We start from the raw sequence: 17,697 nt of genomic DNA on the forward strand, positions 1-17,697 counted from the left end.
GAGAGAGTATAAACGCTAGTTAGCCCCCACTAGACTAGTGAATCTTACAAAATTATAATATTTTGCAGAAAAATATCAAACATCTAGTAAAACACAACAGAACCACTTTCAGAAATGTGTTTGTCGGCGAAGCTAAAGCAGTTTAGTTTTGCCATTGACAAGTATGACGTTTCATAATATTTCACAAATGCTCAAGCGTCGCATCACGGTGAGTTAGGCATCGGCACTCTATTTCTGAAGCCTGCTGCCTGATGCATATAACCTTGCTTGGGTAGTAAAAATTGGTGCTAAACTAATTTGTGGCCCCATAGGGTTGTGCAGAATCATAGTGATTGTGAACTGAAAAGTGCGAAGATACACATGCTGCTTAATGCGCGTTGATGTTTTGGTGGTTCATGAGTAAAAGCTTCGTATTATTCTCGATAACTGCCATGGGAATGTTTCCTTTCCCATGATTTTTGTTGTTCAGAATACATGCACAATACCTGTGACATTGTCACTTTCTGTGAAGACCCTCACCAGGAAGACTTCAGAGCAGCTAGCAAAGGCATGGGGTCTGCTGCTCGGTGGTTTGGTGGGGCGGCGACAAGATGCACAAGATGTTTTTGACCTCTTAGTGAGGACTTTAATTTTCGTGGCCACGAAATTACTGTGTTCATTTGACTAGCTTTGGGTCACTCAGAAAATTTGCATATTTAAGTTCTGATCATGTAAAGAAAGCGAAATCCCAAGCTTTAAGCTTGCCCCGCACATCACAAAGATTCCTTCAATATTACCTTAAAGAAGTTAACGTGCACCAATATGTTTCATCTAAGTTTCAAGAACTGCATCTATTAAACACACATTATTACGAAACTTAAGTAACATAGGGTTGTGCAGAATCTCCCAGGGGCCAAAGCACTGCAGTGTGGTCATACAAATGAGAAAGCTCTGTGACAATCGATGCAAGCTTTAAGCTTCCTTTGCTGGTTGCTTTCATTAGACATAATTAGCATTATTGTTGACAGCGAAAGCCTAATTTCTTCAATGTGTAGTCTAACACGACAGTGGTGAGGAAATGTTAATTGCTGCCTTGCACGCACTACGGGTCATTGTCTGCGTAGTACAGAGAAGACACAGGGAGAAGTGTTTCTTGAGACCTTCTTTTTCGCACATTTCATAACTTCTGAGAGGGTCGAGCTTTGTCATTGCCTCACATGGCACATCGCATTGTGGCAAGAACATTCACTTAGAGCTGGATTATGGGGCTGTGTGTGCCAAAACAGCAGTCGGATTATTAGACGCGCAATAGTGGCGTACTTCAGATTAATTTGACACCATGGTGTTATTTAACTTGTCCCAAAATCTAAGTGCACGTGTTTTTTTCTAAATTTTGGTCCCATAGAAATGCTGCTGCCGTGGTCGGGATCAAATCCGCCACCTAGAGCATTCAAATAGCCGCGAAGCTACCGAGCAGGCACAAAGCTGTTGATTTTACGTGTGACCGCTCCCTCAGGGTCTCCTGGACCCTGTGGGTCACTTTAATTAATACGACTCTGCTTCCGCACGCCCTGTGTAACTTCTCCGCTTGCCATATGTGCATGATGCTTATTTTTCATTACTGGGGTTTTTAGCGCACGAAAAGGGACGACAGACAGAGGCAAGACGCGGAAACAGCGCTAACTTCCAACAATTGTTTTATCCCACGAAGCGGTACGCACATATATAGGTAACAGACAACAGCTTTACCACTTCGCGGAATAAAACAATTGTTGGAAGTTAGCGCTGTGTCCGCGTCTTGTTCAAAAGACTAGCGCAATATAGCAGGGACAAAGACAGAGAAGACGACAGGACGAGCGCTCGTCCTGTCGTCTTCTCTGCCTTTGTCCCTGCTATATTGCGCTAGTCTTTTGAATAATGATGATACACCAACTAGCCCAGCTTTCTGCTTTGTCCGCGTCTTGCCTCGGTCTCTTGTCCCTTTTCGTGCGCTAAAAACCTCAGTTATGGAATGCCAACACGCCCTACCCTACGCTCTTTCAAGCTTAGTTTTCAGAAATAGCAGAAAAGTACTTTGCCGTACCATGAACTTTAGTTTATCCTGTTTTCTCGGAACCACCGTCGTATTATAGCAGGGTTTCTGTGTTTCTCACTCCACCTACCTCCCCTTCCTCTTGTATGCGAACTGCCTCTTCTACCTCCTCCTCTCTAAAATTCGATCTACGTCCCCTATGGACTCGCAGCTTAGTAGAAAGGCAAGGGCTGCAGTTTCTAGAATACCTTTGAAGGGGATCACGGATAATTAGAGTTGTCAAGAGGCTAATGCGACGACGCCCATGGAGCTCCAAAGGGCACTGTGCACTTTCGACGCGGTGGGGTTTAAACGAGTGTCTCGTATCGCCTTCCCCCTGTCGTGTACGCGGGGGGCCAGGCAGCCACAGAAACTGCAGCAACTGCATTGATAGCAGCGACAAAGTTGATTTGTAAGAAATTTATTTTTCGCTTGGCGATATGCGTATTAAATCTAAGAAAGAAACGTTGCGCGTCAGAGCGCTCTGGAAATATCTCATTACGGGCCACCAGTTTATGCTGGCTTGTTTTCTTGAAGTCATGCGTAGTCCGCCTAAGACGTGGCATCTGAAAAAGATGGAACACATATGTGAGCTCATTTTGGGCACCGCAATATTTTTTTGTTCTATAATTACAGACTTTTTTATCCTTACAGAGATCGTCATCCACGCCCCCACAGGACGTGTTGGTAACCAAAGCTTGACGCTACAACATCGGGGACATTTTGATTCCTCGTATATTATTTTGTACATATGAGCTACCCTAGCTCATCTCAGGCATGCATATATCCTTTATCTTACTAAGGTACGATATGCGAAATTTTTAAAAAGGAGCGTTAACATTGGTGTCCTTAATGACGTGGATTTAACGTGCGGAGCCAAGCCAGCGGGATGTGGTACCATGACAATTACAAGACGGTACCTCATGGTTAAAGTTGAATGCTCCTGTTTACAAAAACTTTGTTCCCGGTATTAGAAACTTGTGTAATAGGTGTAAAAGGTGCATGTGTTTAAGCGATGTCAGTGGTGAAATTGCAAACGCAGGATGTAAAACGGGAGGAACTAGTCGTCATTCCAACTTCACATCCGGGGAGCACCACCTCAACAATAAATGATGCTTTCTTGTCGCCAAAAGATTGTTCTGCACGCATCCGCGAATGACTACAGCAACGGATACGGCATGAAACAGTGAGGGATTTAACGCGCATGATATCACACCGCTTTCGATGCTGCACAAAAGAGGACACGCTTCTAGAGAGCTCGGTATGGCTGACTCTGTATATCAATTCCGACGATTTAAGAAACCCTTTAGGCGCGCAAGTGGGGTTTATTAAAAAAAAAACTGTCACAAGTACCACCTGGCAGAAGTGAACTGGGCAATGAATGCACCACTAGCAAATCATCATGAGAAGCTACATCATAATATTAATTGACACTCAACAGCTATCACTCACAGTTGAAAACGTCATTTTTTGTTTTGTTTTATTTTGGTTTCACAGGGCGAATTCTGAAATGCGCACTTACTGTCAGACCCGTTACACATGCAGCTAATACCACATGTGCATAACAGAAAACCTGAAGTCTACCAGCCACTTCACCGAGCTCCTTACATGTTGTTTTGAAGGATGTGTCAGTGGATTTCCAACGTCGACGTTCATTTTTTTTGTTCAACTATTTTGACAAGTGTTTGTGTTCCACTTTTTAAAGCAGGTAGGTTCGGGATTTACTTTCGTAGACAATGTAATGGGCTGCTTTTTCTTTGTATTATCTTCAGATATGCTTGCAGGATAAATATTATGCATATGCACCCCTTCAGCGGACGATAGTGCGTAGACCGCTTGACTGCTCTGATGAGTTTTCTACTAACCCCGATTTCTTCCCCATTCTGTGGCTGCATGGAAGTTTGGCTTCACTATTACGTTCAAGAATAATGCTGTCCGCACGAGCAGCATAACGCTTCGACCCGTAAACACGTACAGCAAATCAATTTGAAACTGCAGTACGAGAAGTGTTTCTCGATTCGTCAAGAGCGCGTTGCAACATCAGCCCCTCAATCGGAGAAGTAACAAGCTACTTTTTCTATATTTGCGAGGACAAATTTCTCACAATAGTAAAGGCATGTAAGCAGAAAGCATGCGTACTTACAGCTGCATCGTTCCATGCACTGGGCAAATGTTTTAAAGCGGTTTCTGCCTTTCCCACAACGTTTGTTTAGATATACAAGGCAGGTGTTTTTCCTTTCATCAAAGTACCAGCGGTGTGCCGTGCCTGTACAAAATGTAGGAATTGGCGGTTCACTGCAGAAAGCTTTTGGTGACCTCTGGGCTGCAAATAAATGTCACGTTACACCGAGAATCAATAAACGTAGGACATACCAACAACGCAGAGGAACAAAAGTACTGCGTATGACATCTCTATTTGGTTTCCCGTTATCTTTAAGAACTGCACACAGAGGAGATTGCTGCACAAAGCATCAATCCTTCAGCAATACATTGCTGCGCTGAATAGCGTGTAAATTTGAAATTGCATAATGTTATATGGTGCAAGCAAAATAGCCTGAACAATGAGTGCTGCACAAAAGCTCAGAATAAGTATGTTATACCCGCACAAACTTGACACCAGTGACCGATGCATAGTGGAAAATTCATGCAGTCATTCGTTGAGCTGTTCGGCTAATCAACTATTGAATCAATCAATTGATAATTTATTGCAAACAACAAAATAAATATTTACAAATATATGGGGCCTGTTAACCTATATGGCTATCTACCGGTGCAATATTAATAAATTGCATATGTAAGCCACGTTAACAAGCAGATAGTATTGAATGGATTGTTCGTATGCGTGCATAAATATTAAAGTTCAATGGAACCTTAGAATTACACAGAAAATAGAAATCGCTGTAAGAATCAAAGCATATATATAATAGCCACGATAGAAATTTTTAACCTTGAGCACAATGTCGAGCATACACAAGAATTATAAAGTGCACAAACATTCGAGACTGCAAGCCACCCGGGTTGAAAACATTTTAGTGACATGACAGAGATAGGTTAAGAGTGACACAGACTTTAGTATACACATTACTAATGTAATTGATACGTTACTTAATTTAAAAGAGCCATTCATATTCTAATTTACTCTAACATGCAAGTTTCAATTGGAGTGGAATGAAGCGCCAAGTTTTAGTTCCGTTGAATTGAAAAAAAAAATTTTTCGCCATATACTTTTCAGAAGTAGAAATAATAAATTACTATTGTTTTTATTATAAAGTTCCAGTGCGCTCTTACAGCGAACCTTTACGTCGCTAGGGCTCAGAGTATCTTTGTTCGCCATGAACAAAATCTAAAATCATGATTGGCTCATACTCCAGTAAGTATTTATACTCCATAAGCAAGCAAAAGTCGCATTGGCTTCTAGCTCCCTGAGGCACAGGCTACAAGCACTCAGCAAAGTGAAGCGACCAGTGCTTAAATCCTTAAATCACGCATACGAGGTACAGAACAGCACGTCGAAAACTGTCATCCTCAATGGCTCATATCCCCGTGAGCAAATGGCTCATACCTCTGTAAGCAAGCAAAAAATGCAATGATTCATAATCTCGCAAGATTCCTGGCTACTCACTTTGCAGGAATTAGCTGCGATGACATTACCCCTGTTGTCGTTGCTGGTTATAGCAATGTGGAAGTGTTGGTACCGAAAAGGTAGCTGTTTGGGCGTTTCGTGTTGCACATACATCCCCTGCAATTCCACACTGATCCGGCCCAACCGACCACCCATCGGCGCACGTGTACCGATTTGACGTTATCAAAGAATGTGACTACAGTTGCGAGTGAAATAATGACCATACATCTAGACAATGAATGAGTGTGCGTACCTTTGTTAATATTATGTGTCACATCAATGTCGTCTGCAGAACAGCTTCGCTTGGTAACCACCTACCCAGAGTGGAATTGTTCATGCTTTTTCATCCACTTTCATTGCCATTATAGTGGCATTTCTTTAATTCAATTAGTAAGTTTCCTTAAGTTGGCCCTAAGTTGGCCCTAAGTCTGGCCCTAAGTTGGCCCTAAGTCCCTAAGTCTTTGTGTGTTGGGTTCTTATGATATGATTAACAAACATCGGGCCCCTTGGTTAACCCACTTTACCTCACGGTCGCGTTTTGTAACACAACCAGGCAATGTACCGCCATGTTTGCATCTAATGTATGGTTGCCTCCCGCCCACTTTCCATTGCTACTACCATTTGGATGCAGGGGCGTAATTCAGGAAAACTGTTTGTATGATTACGTAGCATACTTCCAAAGAAATATAAACACATCTGCCTTGGCCTCTTCGTAAGTGTATGTAGGATTCAAGATTTTGTTGCGAGTTTTGCAACGAAAACTAACCTAACGAAATGCTTCATATTTCTTTAATCATTTGTTTCTGTTTCTCAACACTACCGAAAATACGGTAACTCTAGCATACGCTAAAACCGCAGTGTTATAATTTTATTGAAAATGTGAATGGTAATATGTGATCGCTGGTAAACATTTCAGTGTTTGCACAAATAAGATGAAATAGCTTTATAATTTTCAATACGCGTTTGGTAATCTTGCTACCGGTGGTATGCTATGGTAAGTGTACTGTGTGTGGAATGTTTGACATTGAAAACCTCATTCAAGCTTTGTAAAAGCTTAATTAACCCTAATTTTTTAGCCACTTCAGTGCATGATGCAAGGTTTGCCTCAGGGTCCACGGGGTTCATGGTGAACCAAAGAAGCGAAGCTGTTTATATTTGGTTAAAATGCCAAAATAATGAACATGTAATGGGCGATCTGTATGCAAAGTAAAAAGCGCCCGGTTTACTTAACACGTTTGTAATAATTTATGCATTCAGGCGCTCGGGGGCGTTGTAGCTGTCTCATACGAATAGTGCAGAATTTATACCACGGTTTTGGAAGAAATACTATTATCAGCTCATTCAAATTTATTGAAATAAGGAGAATTTTCTTGCAAATCATCATGCCAAGATAAAAGAGCGCGGTTCTGATACAGCTTTCGCAAAGAAAATTCTTTTACAAGGGCTCTAAAGGACTTAATGGTCATTCCTTGCGATGTTTATACTCTTCTGAGACAACTCTCAGTTGCACCAAGTTTACATTTAATGACAAATGTGTACTTGATAAGTGTAATGAATACCCAAATTCCACCGCTTATTTCCTAACAATCAGTACCAGAAATATTCTATTTAGGGTCATCTTCGATCTACTGAACACACAAGAGCTTGTACATATTTCGTTAAATTAAGAGGCAGGTTATATGTTAAGTGGAAGCGCAGGCCATTAAAGGGGAGGGGGGGTCTCTTCCGACAGTTGCAATGAATTTCTTTAGCAAATGCGCGAAAGCACCGGAGGCCGTTTATGTTATGTTTCTAGTGTGACGAGATAACTCTGCCTAAACCCGAGTTCACACTAGTTAGGAAAGGAGGGCACGTTAATTGTAATGGGTAGAGAAATACTAACCTTTCTGATGGCTCTAGGTGCTTTACAAATAATTACTTATCTCGCATTGTTGTCCTGTACTCATGACTTTCAGGAGGTTCGCAGTAGCTTAACCGGCGCATTCTTTGAACTGAAGAAATCGTGTACTGTAGGTTTCGTTAAAATAAGGGGCATGCTTTTGCTAATGCGTGGGCAAAGTTCAGAGTGCGTGGGTGAATTACAGTCTTTGCAATAAATTGCTCATATAATGCTACATAGCATTAAAAATTAGCTTTTGGAACTGTTTAGAGATTCGCACACTGCCAACCGAAAACTATTAACTCTACCGAGAACGAATTCTCTAAAAATAAAGAGTTTATTGCGTATTAGTGCATGGTAATAAATACGTGTGGGTGTTGCACCATTTGGAAAACATTTTTTACTAAGGGCGCGAAAGTATTATGTGGCCCGTTTTTCGCCATACATTCCTGGGTAGCACCAAGGTTCATTTTGGCAAAATCCAGAGCTATGGTAAGTCCCATGTGCAGCGTAACTTTAATTTATTTGACCTAATTAGGGGCTGTGCGAAAAAAAAAATACTTTACCCTCCTTTAGCATAGTTTCGTGAGCTAAATAATGTGAGCGTTTTGGGTTTGTGGCTTCGTAGGTGCCAGGAGCTAGGCAGTCTGTTCATATTTTCCGTAAAATAAGGGTACTGTTATGGGTGATGTGCATTCACAATTCGAAGGGAGGTGGAGCAGGGAGGGTTGTTTCAATAAATTTCTTAAACACATGCTCTGAAGCGTTACAAGCTTGTTTTACGCAGGGTTCTGAATTCAGCCTGCGAACTTTTGTATGGCATAACTATCGCATTTAGTGAGGGTGGGGAGGAAATTATCGCGTCACCACTTTAACGTAAACATACATGACTTAATTAATGCCTTCGTGAAAAACTCTCTTAGTATGTACCAGAAAGTGTTTTGTTCGGGAAGGGCTCAAAATTTGTGCATCCTATGTAGGCAGTGTTTGAAACTGCAGTTCATTACCACGCAACTTAAGGCATTAGTGGAAATGTTCGAGAGAAACAGCTCCGCTCGAAATTGTTACAATATTCTGAAAGTTAGCACTAGTATGCTATCTCTCTGTTGTGGTATCGGAATGTCCTGGTGTTCCTGTCACCCGCTGTGTCCGTTGACCTCGGTATTACGAGCCCGCTTTACGTGAGCTCAACTTTGGCGGCTTAAATGACTACTTTCAGCATAAGCACTTCACCTGCCAGTCTTTGCTTGCAAGATAATATAGCTTCATGCTACCATCTGATCAAACCTATTGATCCTTTACTGATTGCAACAGTCGAAAAGAAAAAAAAAGACCCCCTTCGCTTCTCTAAAATGCTGGTGTGACTGCGCACAACGGAAGTGCGCCAGTGCCTTAGGGTCGCTTATGTTATCCCTCAGCCAATAATATCAAATTATTGAATTCAGGGTAGGATGCTTGGGTAGAAGAGAACGTGCATGCAAGAAAGAAAGAACCTCAAAAGACCGAGAAAAAGGGGGTGGTGATGTGTTCTGTGACCTGGCGGCCCCTGCGATACTAGCGGTCTACAAACCCTATCGCACGGTTGTCCACCGTAGAACGTTAAGCGTTCAGTAATCTCCGCGTAACCTGAAGGTTGCTCAAAGACGCATGAAAAGAATGACTCTGCGACAAGGAAATTTACATCGCCCTGCGAGTGCCGCAACCGCCTCGCCCTATCATGGACTGGTTTCTAATATGTTCGCCATGCCGTCGCCAAGTCGTGGGAATCGGTAGGGTGGTGAAGGAGCGAAATGAGGAAGCAGTCGTAATAGGGGCCTTCTTGCCGAGCCTGCGATACAGGGTGTTGTTGTATAGGCGCTCTTTTCTATGGCAGTTGTGGATTAAGCTATTTTAAATGTTGAATCCCCTTAAAGAGCGCGAAGAGCAATGCTTATGGCATTCAAACTCCAAAACAAGCATAATGCAAAAATTCATCTGCTTTTCTGGTTCTTGTGGGAACGCTACATGCCGCAGTATTTGTGAGTGAAATGATGCCTTCAGCGTATTTCTGACGGAATGTACATTCTCAACAACATGCATGAAAATGGTGAGTGAAAACTTTGGTATTACGTGCACGGCAAAAACGGTCGTTGTTTTTTTCGTGTCAGTCGCTTCCGGTAAAAGAGCACTAAAAAGACACTTTATCAATTTTAATTTTAGAGTATTCTATATTCATTCATTTTTACCGTTAGAAGTTGCCAACTACAAGGGCAAGTGAAGGGTCGCAGTGCAATGTTCTGAATTGAGGAGCCGATCACAAGCGCTGCTCCATCATGCATTTCAAACGACCTCTTCAAGTTCACGCCAATACTGCTCGGCAAAAGTTTGTGAATTTATCTCAATTCAGTCGCTGGCTCTTTTTGAATGCAATGTTGTCCTTTTTTAACGATCATAAATAAACTAGGCTTATCCAGACGACATCAAAATCTGCGACGTATCGGCGTCCTGGTGCAGAAATTTCAAGATGATGGCGGAATAATCCTACGTTTTTGCATTGTTTTTCGCCTTGCCAAGCTTTCTGTGATGGTTAGACATCTTCTTGGCATTGCGAAAACGTAACTTACTCAAGCATCTTGACCTCATGTTTTTTTTCCTTCGTTTAAAAACTTAGATTAGGGGGTTTAACGTACCAAAACCACTTGCTGATTATGAGGCACACGGTAGTGGAGGACTCCGGAAATTTCGACCACCTGGGGTTCTTAAACGTGCACCTAAATCTAAGTACACGGGCATTTTTGCACTTCGCCCCCATCGAAATGTGGCCGCCGCGTCTACGATTCGATCCCACGATCTCGTGCTCAGCAGGCAAATGCCATAGCCACTGAGTAACCATGACGGGTTTTTCTCCGTTTAAGAAGGACGCTTGGCGTTTATGCACCGGAACGCTACATATTGTTGAGCTTGCTGGGAAGAGGAGTGCTGTCTTCGTGACAGCGGTGGGCGTCATATGGCGGATTGTGGTCACGACATATATGCACCATTCACGTTATTGCTTTAACACTACGTTAACATCCTTTGCCAATCTTCCACAATGGGTATGACGCTTTGGGTGAAGGCCGCTATAAGGAAGCAATACAAGACCCAAAAGGGAAGTCGGCAGCAAGTCATTAAAAAAGTTGGCTATACGGGAGTGAAACAGGCGGCATCAAAAACATCTGAGAGGGAAAAGGTGAAAAGAATGGGAACATAGCATGCATTCAGGTAGGAACGTTGGGCTAAATAGAATTGACGAAGATGTCACTAACTGGAAATTGAACAAGTAGTCTACACAGAAGTGAAGAACATAGCAATGTGGTGTGACACGACATTCTTTGAATACGAATTGCGATAACGTCTACATTCGTCGTGAGTGGGTTATGCCTAAATGTTTAAATAGCATTGCTATGCATTATTTTTTGAAATAATTTGCTGGAAAGGTTACACGTTACATTTGTTTCACATGTCACACATGAACGTTCAGTGAACTCCGTCTACACTCAAAAAGACGAAACTCTTGCACAAACAATTGTGGAAAAGTAAGCGATCCAAATGAAATGACGTGGTTATGTTGTTCACAGTGATAAACACTGTGGCGCATTACTATCGCTGCGGTTGTACTCACGTAGGCACACAGACTGGCACTTCATTTCTGACAAGAAATAGTTGTGTTGTTTCGTACAAGTAGTGTAGCTGAATAGTTTGCAACTTTGACTCAACCGGTCAAAATACCAGGCATGAGATACTAGCGAACACATTCCAGCGGTTGGTTGTTTCAGACATACAGCGTCTGCTCGTCCAGTGGGAGCTGAAAAATGTTTAAATTTTCATTAGTATCAACAATGTGTCGAATAAGTACCGCTCATTTGCTCCAAGTGTAAAAGTGAAAAATTGAGAGACCTGCAAGATTACGGGAAGGTAGTCGCTTCCAAAGGAGTCTGTAAGAAATCTCTACTCAAGGCATGGTAGAAGTGTTGCAGAACCAACTGCCAGATCTATTGAGGAGCAGGTGTCATGTGTAGTGCTGTATTAGGTTGGGACCTTTTTGTTGAACAGGCATGCTCCAGGAGACAGAACCAATTTTTCAAGTACGCGGCCTCTAGCGTGACACCGTGAGTGCCCCCAGAGCCTACTGTGAGCATTAAAATGACCAACCACAACAGACGGCTCAGGAAACTAGTCTACAAATTTTTCAAACTCAGTAATGTCAAGCAGCTTGTCTTGTGGAATGTACAAAGATCACATTGTAATAAGCCTATTAAGCAAGATAGCTCGTGCGGCTACTGATCCAAAAGGCACTTAGGTTTTAGATGTTTGCACGGAACCATCTGATATTGTTACTACCACATCACCTGATGCAGCGTTTCCATCATCTCCGTCTTTGCATGCACCGCAGCATTAAAGGCCATTCTGAAGGAGGACTACCGCAATGCATTCCAGAGCTGGAGTCGCTATGTCAACGCAAAAGGAGAGTATTTTGAAGATTTTTAAACTCTTTTAGGGATAAATTCAAGAGCTAAGTTTTAACGGCCTTACTGACATTGAGGACAGACCCTGTACATCGATAGCATATCTGTAACTGTTTGGTTCAGGCATGCAGTGAGGTCATTTGTTTAAGTGTGGTATGGTTGTCGTTTACTTGTGTTTCGTGGCATAAGATCGAAGTAGATCTTGAATAATCCTACATAACGAAGTAGCGGCATCTGTCTATGAGAAGCTGGTGAGGAGCTTCGTGGTGTAACACGACGCCTTAGAGCAGGAAACCTGCGACGTGGGTAGCGCAACTGGTCTGGATGGATCGTGTGAAGGCGTAGCAGGTTTAATAATTCGTTGCAACGGCAATTTAAATATTTCCAGCTCTTTAGACAGGGAGAGAGAGAGAAAAAAACATTTATTCGAACCATCGAGGTGGTTGCTCTTGAGGTCGAGTAGGTGGTGTCCTCATTCCAGGACTCCACTGGCCATGGCTGCTCGACGTACTTGCTGGACGAGAGCTTCTTGTCCCGCCAGGGTATCGCCGGTCAGCTGTACCTCCCACCGCTCAAATGACGTGCTAGGCGTCTTTAAGTGTTGAGGTTTGCCCCCGCACCCCCACGAGATGTGGAAGAGTGTAGGGCCTGTGTCGCCGCACCAGCGGCAGATGCCGCGATGAGTATGCGGGAACATCTTACTGTATTTGTGTAGGTTAGGAAATGTGTTTGCCTGAATAAGTCGGAGAGCTGCGGCATCTTCAGTGCTGAGCTTTCTGTGAGGCGGAGGATAAATCCTGCCGTTGAGACGGACACCGTCTCCAGTCTGCAGCGCATTGTAGAAACGGTGGAAAAGGGATTTGTTACAGTTTTCACGTGGCATTTATGTATTCTCGTATATTCAGATTACAATCCGAGAGCTTTCATGTGTCTAGGTTGTGTGTGTTGTAGTTTACGATTTTTCTGCGTATTTCGTCTTGAGAAATTCAATCAGTTTAACTCCTTGCGTCACATGAACGGCCTGGTTATGTGCGGTTCAAAAATGTTTTTGCAAATGCGATGTCCGACGTCGGACAGCGGACGCCGACGTGGTATTCTTCACGCTATCGCGTTAAAATCAAGGCACGGACAGGAAACATGTTGATTACCTTACTAATGCTGCCGAGATGAGTGAAAACAGCTAAACAACTGCAAAAAAAATTTTCTGCAGGGTAAAATGCTTTTGTCGCGTGATTTCAACAAACTTGCCAGAAATGGCGACGCAGTCCTGGCGACGTGAAGCATACGTTATACAGCATACTCACGTTGGCATAATTGCTGGCACTTGTGAATAGTGTGGAAGCGGTTGCTAGCAGAGCTGCAGGAACCTGTGGTGAGCATTTTGCAAGATTTATAGGAAACGTCATAATACCAGAGGGCACCTGCTCGCCTACAGTTGTTGCCATCATACGGTGATATGTGACATAACATTGGCACTGTAGCGTTCTTGACTTGCGGCTTTCTGAAAAACGCTGAAAGTTGCGCAACAAGAAACGGAGCCACGATGACTAGGTGAATAAATTGTCATTATTAAAGTAATGCTTGTTAATGGTAAACTACTAGTTCATACCAGCTCGTCAAAATGCAGTCGGGAAGACGAATATGTCGTGCCAGGTTCAGAATTAGTTTGCTTGGTAAAGCCAAAGAAAATATATATATTTTTTGTGAAAAGTAACAGTTCCACGAGAAAATTAGGTGCTATGCACAAAATTGACTTAGCAATGAATTGCACTTACATAATCAACTTATAATCATCATGTAACGGTCCGCTATTTTCCTAACCCGGCTGGCTTTCTCGAACTAAATGAGCGGTGTCGGACACACACACACACACACACACACACACACACACACACACACACACACACACACACACACACACACACACACACACACACACATATATATATATATATATATATATATATATATATATATATATATATATATATATATGTGGTTTGTTGTTTTCCGGAGCATGAATATATTAACATGCAGCACCTAATTTATTAAATATAGGTGCGCCCTTACTTTTACTCTACAAAGTTGGCTGCAGTAAAATGTTTTACATTATTAACAAGCCAGACGGGTTTTATTTGGGCTTAACGGCTTGCATGTACCGTCCTTCTCGCGTTATCAGACAGGCTTAGACTGGTTCTTAATTTCTATATTCACATCTCCTTATAAAAGAAAGAAAGGTAACATTTTCTACTTGGTGCTATTTCGTCTCCCCTTCTTTACGTCGCTCTATTTTGCACTCTCTTGAAGATGCCGGCATCAACTCACCCAATTACCAATCGACACTGGGAAACAGCAGAGGTAAAAAAAAATGTTACTCTAGAACTGCTTGTCAAAGGAGCTCCAAGCCAAACGCTATATTCAGCATACTAAGATACAAAGAGCTGTTGCAACTGCAAAGGCTCTTACTGGCAAGAACTCTGTGGCTTTGTCACCTGAACTATTGTATAGTAATGAAAAAACCATGTTTTGTAAGAGGAGACAGCCTTGCAATATTCATTAAAGACTCTTCCTCTGGAATGTGATATGGTTAGCATGTCTGACAGCACTGATCTAACTGAAGCAACACGTTCGAAGCAACTTACTCTGCAACACCCTGCATACTATGCTTGCTCTAGAAAATTCCTTTTGAATTAAACTTAAGCATAACTTTTTTTTTACACGAGCGAGTAGATAGCAATAACTTCAGCGGTATTTTTAGCCTGAACAACAGGTTAAGTTACAAACTAACACATCACAGAAGGTCAATAAACACGTCAGGAAATGGTTGATTGCAGCACCCTACTTTATGCGCAGGACATGTTGATGAACAATCTCGGCCAATTGCCTGGCAATAGCTCCCGGGGAAGATGTTTGAAGATAGAAGAAACGTTGATAAATCACTTACCAACGAAAACATTTGAAGCTTTAGATACGAGTAGCAGCACTTTGCGCGTAAACATACAGTTTATCTAGGACCACGCATAACTAACCTTGTACTAATATCAATCGGAAGAAAAGCATAAATGTCGTTAGGCGCTTCATACCCCACAGCGCTTAATCGAAAGTTCCACCGTGCTACTGCCTTCAGCAAGAGCTATAGAGCTGCATACAGCTTTTCACACACAATACCTCTTTCAAATATCAACTCCGCCGTGTTCTTGGCATGTGCGACGAAGTCCTGTGCGAATTTTTTCAAGTGATTATAGCGGCAAGTGTGACTTGTATTGTTATAATTTCACATACGTCTGTGAGCAGCTGCTCTTTCACGTTCAAAGAGGCAAAAAAAGTAGATTCTCCTGATTCTGTTGCCAAAGGGATGCTTCTTACCATCCAGGCGGGAGGTAAATGCTTCGTCTAGTGTTTTCGTAAAAAGACAACACTACGTAATATTCGACGTGATTCACGCCTCGTGTGATATAGGAGCTGTGTGGCCTGAAAAAAAGCTATAGTAAAAGAGTATGATCTAGGTGCAGACACGAAAAGACACTTTTTCCTCTGTCATTGTTCATTAATATGTACCCCCCCCCCCCCCCCGCCCCCGTTCCGCGTCTTCTACACTGTAACCAATTACGAACCTGATGTCCCCGCCAGAAGCCATCGTGGCTGGGTGGAAATGTGTTATTAGAGCGAGAACGTTTATTATAGTCAAACCAAGAGCACGAAGCATATTCATCAGAACAGCATATTCTAGAAGAATTATTGGGCAGTTATGTTGTCCTCACAGTGACCACTACTTCCTGTAAATACGCAGTATTTTTAGGACTCAGTTATAAGCCCGATGCTTTGGTGTGAAGGCAGCAAAACCTGCTCTCTGTTTTGTCGTTCCCTAGTTATATGTCTGCATAGAGGAGCAATTGTTCCATTCCTTTTCTCTAGTTCTCTTTCTTTCGTTTCCGCAGGTGGATTCTGGCGAAGGCGTCGGTCCGCTTATTGGACGATATTGTTGGAGAGGCTTAATTATATACATAATATTTAACCTACCTTGTGCCTACTATTGGGAAAGAAATTATGTTTCCACTTCGCGAGCTTATTGAAGTAAATACTGATACGAGACATCTAGAGAATGGTAAGAACAATGAAAATACACTAGACAAACAGGAGCGTTCATACATTCTAATCCCATTGCTCGAGCGATTCACGAGAAGTCATGTAATATGTTCCAACATGGTTTAAACGATTGCTTTGGTGATCTTAACTTCCCTCTGAAACCGCAAATTTCTTTACTCTAACACCATATGATTATTCACAAGCGATTACGTATCCCACAGTAAAGCATCTTCGAATACGCTAAACATTTACCAGACAAAGTGCGCAGCGTAACGTGAAATATCCAACACAATAGTTTCTATAGGAATTGTCACTCTGCTAGTAAATTTGGGGTGGATAAAGGGGGCGGGTTCTCGGAGCAAAGATCGAAAGGTATTAAAAGAAGCACCTTTTCACAGGTACTTGTGTACAAAACATATGGGCCATCCTATTGGCTTCAAGTGAATATATAGTGTTGTGCGGATATCGCAAATATGTAAAGACGTAAGCAAAACGAATGGCTCAGAGGCGGTAACCGCGAAAGTCGTCTTGGATGTGCCATTTTTTTTATTAAACAACTTCGCCTTTAAGGCTGTCAAACAACAGCAGAACGTGCGCTGATATTTAGAATTTCCCATTTGTTATCTAGCAATGAATTCTAACAAACACCTCGAACATTTCACAGGCAAGGTAACATGGTAAAAGCGAAAACCAAGACCAATCCCTTCAATCTTCTCGTTGCGTAAAAGCCTGTCCAAATATTCCTGTTTACGCGCAGTGTGAATAATTCGCGAGAACCATTTTTGCGTGTGGTCGAATTGTCAGTGCGTCCAAAGGTTCCAATAATTTGGTCACGTCACCCGGCATGGGTGTACTTATTCGAAGGCCAAGTGTAGCCTGGTAACGCTTTCGTAACGTTCTGTGGTGGAGCCTACGCTGGAACTCCGATAAGGAATATCCAAAAAAGGAGAAATGAATGGTAATGGGTAGGAAAAAAAACACGTTGGGAATTTCTTCGGACATATCAATATTGCTAGTTGCCTCTTTCGTTCGTTACTTTCAAAAGATTTCGAAAAAAAATTGCTGACGAACACTGTTTTCTACCAGACCCCTCCACCTTACCAGACCACATTAGCAGGGTGGTCATCTTGCCACGGTAAAGGGTGACCGCTCAGGAAGGCACTGGTTCTAGGTTCTAGCACCGACCTAAGGTGCGTTTTTTTCAGCTGCATAGGCTTTTCCTTTTGAAACCTCTATGCGTTTCCTTAGTACGTCCGGGCTACAATCCAGGGTGTATGGGAATCCTCATCTTCAGACACTTTTTCTCTCTCGCCCGATCTTCCGGAAAATTCATTTGCAAAGAGACTGAGATTTAGCGTTAGTTTGCTAAGGCAATAACGTATTGCTTTTTTCGCTGATTGGCTGGTTAGTTCCTCGATAAGATGAAGACTGGCGCTTACATTAGCGTTTGTGTAAAAGCGAAAAGGGGTGGAGTTTTGGTGTCACGTTGCCAGTCATGTCTATTACTGGCATCATTCCAGAAAGTACATTTATAAACCATTCTTTCCCGTCTTCCTCATCATCTTTTCCAAATTTT

At 42.4% G+C, this 17,697-nt stretch overlaps 1 protein-coding gene across 5 annotated transcripts; it reads right to left on the reverse strand.

The window, feature by feature from the left end:
- Nucleotides 1-2,441: 2,441 nt before the first annotated feature.
- LOC135920987 (amblin-like) lies at nucleotides 2,442-15,208 on the reverse strand. Of its 5 annotated transcripts, none has more exons than XR_010570397.1 (5): nucleotides 15,065-15,208; nucleotides 13,340-13,546; nucleotides 11,192-11,374; nucleotides 4,194-4,373; nucleotides 2,442-2,616 (listed from the first exon to the last, which is right to left on the reverse strand). XR_010570397.1 is itself a non-coding variant. In XM_065455276.1 (5 exons), the coding sequence occupies exons 1-5, from the start codon at nucleotides 15,114-15,116 to the stop codon at nucleotides 2,603-2,605; spliced, it is 492 nt and encodes a 163-aa protein (XP_065311348.1). In that variant the 5' UTR covers nucleotides 15,117-15,144; the 3' UTR covers nucleotides 2,442-2,602. The 5 variants fall into 5 exon arrangements, 1 of the variants encoding a protein (XP_065311348.1); XR_010570396.1 differs by having other exon boundaries at nucleotides 4,194-4,316; nucleotides 14,980-15,188; XR_010570398.1 differs by having other exon boundaries at nucleotides 13,340-13,402; nucleotides 14,980-15,187.
- Between the last annotated feature and the right edge of the window lie 2,489 nt (nucleotides 15,209-17,697).

This window comes from Dermacentor albipictus, chromosome 7 (assembly GCF_038994185.2).
Source record: "Dermacentor albipictus isolate Rhodes 1998 colony chromosome 7, USDA_Dalb.pri_finalv2, whole genome shotgun sequence".
Lineage (NCBI taxonomy): Eukaryota > Metazoa > Arthropoda > Arachnida > Ixodida > Ixodidae > Dermacentor > Dermacentor albipictus.

Excerpts from the sequence above, each read along its gene's own strand:
- LOC135920987 (XM_065455276.1), bottom strand. The coding sequence starts at position 15,116 with ATGAAGCGCCTAACGACATTTATGCTTTTCTTCCGATTGATATTAGTA. Across the intron at positions 11,375-13,339 it reads GTGCCAGCAATTATGCCAAC|CTCCCACTGGACGAGCAGAC; the intron begins GTGAGTATGCTG and ends AACATTTTTCAG. Across the intron at positions 4,374-11,191 it reads GTGCCAGTCTGTGTGCCTAC|CCCAGAGGTCACCAAAAGCT; the intron begins GTGAGTACAACC and ends ATTTATTTGCAG.